We start from the raw sequence: 4,976 nt of genomic DNA, 5'->3' as shown, positions 1-4,976 counted from the left end.
AATAAAACAAGACTCACAATAAAAAATTCACAATGTTTATTTTATAGATTTTTGTATAAAATTGTAAAAGATCTGAAAACAGACCAGCTTACAAAAAGGCATTTATATCTTTTTAATATGGTTATCCAATATCTACTGACACTTTTTAACCACATGGCGTTTGTTTTTAGAAAATCCTTCAAGTGCATGTATTAAAATAGTGTCGGGCTCATTAGTTGGATTGAATACGGACATGCTGATAATTAGGTATACAGCAACGTTATCAAAATTTTGATTTACCATTTTTATACTAAAAAATTAAGTATTCAAAATCAGTCTTGAAGTACACAGCATATTTTGTACCTTCTGGAATACAATTATTTTGCACTTTCCCATACATATTAAGTAAATACTCAATAATTTATCATTGGTAAAACTTATATCACACTTACATCATTGCTTAAACTTACAAGGTATTAAACAATTATAGTTGCAACAATATTTAAAAAAAAAAAAACTTTTTCAAACAAGTCAGTAATAGGTCTTTATACATAATAAAATTAACATTCAGATACACAATCCAATTCAAAGTATTAAAAATGACAAAACAATTTGAAATAATGTACTACTTCAGAATCATTAGTACCACTTCCAAACCTAACAATAGAACCACAGGAGAGTCCAGATAAGAATAAACATGCGCAGGAAACCAGCTAAAAGCATGAGTGCGAATGCAAACGTATGTGCGATGAATGCTTTAAATCACTCTGTGGAAGGGATAACGTGTGTTTATGTGTTGTAACACATGATTTGTGTGACAACACATAGGTTGAGTAGTTAGCTCCGCAAGTTTGTGCAAACCTGGACACAGCCTAACGTGCGGAAAATTTAGTTACGTATGTATGTATTTTTAAATACATTCAAATGTAATTCTATTAAAAGGAAGATTAGTATAATTTTTCACTAAAATCAAACAAGTTGTTACCTTTCTCCTCACGATCTAGCCGCAAGCTAGACTAAGTCAAAGAAAAAAGATTAATAAGGATAAATATATGAAATATTGGAATTTTGCCCTTTAAATGGATTTCTATAATAAGGCACATGCAATATTTTTAAAGCAATTTTTTTTTTAAATAATTAAAGTCACAAAAGTTTACAGTGTAAATTAAACATAAGTAAAAGTGAAAATAAGATGCACAAGTACAATCAATGCAGGGTTCATTAGGGTAAAACCGTTAGAATGATATGAATTGCAGATAAAGAAAAAAAAGTGGAAGTGGCAACACTAACATTAAAAAGCATATTGAAAAAGTGAAGCAAAATAAACAATAATGCTCCTATTCTGTCCAGCTGTTTTTGTTGGTTGAAGTTTCTTCACTTCTTTACAACTTGTTTTCAGTTCTGTGAATGTGTAGTTCATTTCTTGATATAAGTATGGCATAGACAAAATTATTAATATTGCATGTATTTTGTCCTACACAGATGAAGTTTCAATGATGAGTGCAGTAAAATAATACAAAGGTAATAAATTAAAAACCTGACAGTTATTTAATAGATTTGAAGAAAAATATAATTTAAATTTTTTAAAAATATTTTTTTCCTAAAAGGTCCCAGGAAGAGTGGTTTTGGGTGGCAATTCTGCATTATAGATCTCAACTAGATAGCTATCCAGAAGATAATATAAATTTAAGAAAAACAAAATAAACTAGAAAATGCAACGATGATACCTTTTACATACTTCTCAGTACCTTTCAGACCAAAACAACTAATATTCCATGCTGATCGAAATATCTTTTGGCTAAAACTTGGCATTTACAGTAGATTGTAAATGTTTCGAAAATGTAAAAGTGAATTATGATCATAGAAAAAGGAATGGTGATGAAGTTTTGAAGTTTTAAATGATGGAATATACAAAATTTAGCTTGTAAAAGCATGTGAAAAATATATACAATTAAAATCATTTAAATTAAATTAGTAAATTTAAAATGGACACTTTCAGTTCAATTCCTTTGTAATTCTTCGTTTATTACTAATAGAAAATGTAGAAATATAAGAACAATTAATACAATTTTTCAATTTGATTTTTTTTGTTCAGAGAAAGGATTTGTATGAAATTTACAAGAGTGCAATAAATGTTTAAAACTTATAATAATGTTCCTTAAAATTAGTTGATGCTTTATTTGAAATTATTAAAATATGTTAGCCTAACTCTGTTAATATAATAAAAGGAGAGTTTCATCTTTAAACAAAAGTTTGCACTTACACTTACACATTTTTAACCCCACAAATAAACTGATCTTAACAAAATTAGGAAGTGTGTACATATTAATAACATATTTAGTAAATGATCACTGTAATTTTCACTATAATATGCTAAATCAAAAGATGTTGAACATAGAATCAAGTTTTTTTTTTTTTTTTTTTTTTTTAACTTGTTTTGTTGTATGTCTTTTCTAGTTATTGAAAGTTCTAATACATGAACTTACTCCTTCTTTCTTGATTCCAAAATTAATTTCTCAAACTGTGCCCCCCCCCCTTTTTTTTTTTGAAGACATGTTGGTGTCTGTAAATGTAACATTAATTTTTTTATAGCAGAAATATTTCATAACTTGGAAAAAAAATATCTAAATGTTGTTTTAAAATGTGTTGGAAAAACATAATTATGAAACAATTGCATGCAAGTGTTTTAAGGCCTCAAATTACCTTTATATGCATTTCAATGTTTTGTAGTTAATTGCTATATCAAAGGAACATATTTTCAACCACTTGTTCAAATGGAATGAGGAAATATTGAAATATTCAGATGCATCTTTTGCGACCTTTTCAATTTAAATTTGTAATAGTCTTGAATCAAAATTGCACAAAAATATTTTTTCTTAAATGTAACATAAGTTTATCCCTATAAAGGAATAATTTTAACTTTTTAAAGTCTTTTGCCTCTAAAATTTCTATGTGGTCTGCATTTCAGTATGGCAAAGGTAAACTCAATATTAAAATAAAAGAAAAACATAGTTAAGAACTAACTAAATTAACCCCATTTCTGAACTTTTTAATTCATTCATTACTGAATTCAGTGTTTGAAATAATAAAGGTGGCTTGTATCTTTAAAAATGTTATGATAAGGAAATAAAGAAAATATCTTCTGTCCAATTATTAACTTAAAGCATAATGAATTGCATATGTTTAAAAACATTGGAGAAAAGTGGAAGAAAAAAAACTTGTCTAAAAATACTTCTAGACAATTCTCTATAGTTCATGAACACTTTGACGGAATAAATGCATTATAATTAGTAAAATTGGTAATACTCAGGAAGGATTCAAAGAATCCCACTCAACTAAATACTGTACTGAACCATCAGGAGCAATTCGTTTAGCAAGTACAGAGTATTTTTCACTATCACCTATTTGATTCACTGCACCAAAGAATGTATTCACAGACGAGTTTACACTGCTGCTCGTAGGAGATTTTGTTTCTGTAACCTTGCACTTATTATTCACAATTTTAGAGCTGGTGCCATTCAGAAGTCCTTCAATAACCGAAGTTTTGTTACTGATGCATTTACGTTGGGGCCTCACTCGGAGCTGAATGCGTTGCACGTTTTTTATCACATTATTAGATTCAATTTGGAGTGTGGAATTCACAGATACCGATTTCTTGCTATTCCGTTTGTAGTTACTCAAGAAAGGATTGTTGACCCCTTCAAAGTTGGTGGGGTGGGGGATGATAGCATTTAAAGTACCCTGAGATGATGATGATGTATCTTCACTGTCCGATATCTCAATGGTACTGACAGAAGAATCTAAGAGTTTCCTAGTTCCATTAGATTGTCTGCACCGGGCTTGCCTGTGGGGCAACTTCCTTTTTTCCTGTAAAATATTTTACATTAATTAAACATACAAATGGCAATAATTCTCTTGAGTATTATGCTAAAGTATTTTTACTCTTCTTTATCAGCCGAAACATAATGGAATACAAAAAAACAACATAACTACTGCTAATAGCGTAAAAACAGTTTTATCCTGAAAGATGAAGTTTCACAGTAAAATACAGATTGTTATAAAAGAAAGAATGAAGTAATAAAGGGTAAAACCTATGTCGATAAAGCATATCATTAACAAAGAATTTCATACATGTTTTTAAGGTTTTAAGGAACAGTTTTTACAGTGGGAAAGAAGCAAGCTTGTAGGTGAATGAACAGCAAACAAAAGTGACTCGTGTGAAAAACATTTTGTAATTATGAGGGGTTGATTACAGATTCGGCAAAATCATCAGAATTTAAGGGGTTTTTTATTTTCACTTTAAAATATTTTACAATCAATTGTTTATATACAGCTATTTTTACATTAAAATATTACTTGAATAGGAAAAATCTATACAATTATTTATTATTTTCAAACTTCAAATTTTTAACTCAAAACTTGACTTTACTGATGAAGTGGACGAAATAGACAAATACAAATACGACGACCAGCGACAGGCTCTGGGCCCAGCTAGACTGGTCCTAGTCAATTTACAATCCCCAGTGAAGATCAATGGCCCTCTTAAAACTGTCTACTCCTTTGCTCATTACCACATCTTCCAGTAAGCTGTTCCAAGGTTCCACTACCCTGCTAAAATAATAATTTTTCCTAATATCCATGTTAGCCTGAGATTTAAATAGCTTAAAACAATGACCCCTTGTCCTGTTTTCAGTGCTAAACTTTAGCCCGTAACATCTTTCGTTTTAATAAATTTAAACAGCTGAATCATGTCCCCTCGGTCTCTTTTTTGCTCAAGACTGTACATTTTTAGCCTTCTAAGCCTGGAATCATAATCTAAGTGGGAAAGTCCACTTATTAGCCTTGTAGCCCGCCTTTGAACCCTTTCCAATACATTAATGTCTTTCTTAAGATAAGGAGACCAAAACTGAACAGCATACTCCAAATGGGGTCTTACCAAACTTCTATATAAGGGCAGAAGAACTTCTTTAGATTTATTTGAAATAGATCTATTGATA

The 4,976-nt window shown here is 29.8% G+C and overlaps 1 protein-coding gene across 1 annotated transcript in view; it reads right to left on the bottom strand.

Annotated features, from left to right (window-relative positions):
• Positions 1-2,783: 2,783 nt before the first annotated feature.
• LOC129226137 (metal-response element-binding transcription factor 2-like) overlaps positions 2,784-4,976 on the bottom strand; it is a 40,314-nt gene continuing 38,121 nt past the window's right edge. The window contains exon 15 of the mRNA XM_054860733.1: positions 2,784-3,846. Coding sequence (XP_054716708.1) covers positions 3,286-3,846 — 561 coding nt within the window. The 3' untranslated portion in view covers positions 2,784-3,285. The remainder of the gene's footprint in view (positions 3,847-4,976) is intronic.

This window comes from Uloborus diversus, chromosome 7 (assembly GCF_026930045.1).
Source record: "Uloborus diversus isolate 005 chromosome 7, Udiv.v.3.1, whole genome shotgun sequence".
Taxonomy (NCBI): domain Eukaryota; kingdom Metazoa; phylum Arthropoda; class Arachnida; order Araneae; family Uloboridae; genus Uloborus; species Uloborus diversus.
Note: the sequence above shows the minus strand (reverse complement) of the source record. Positions and strands in the feature narration are given on the sequence as shown.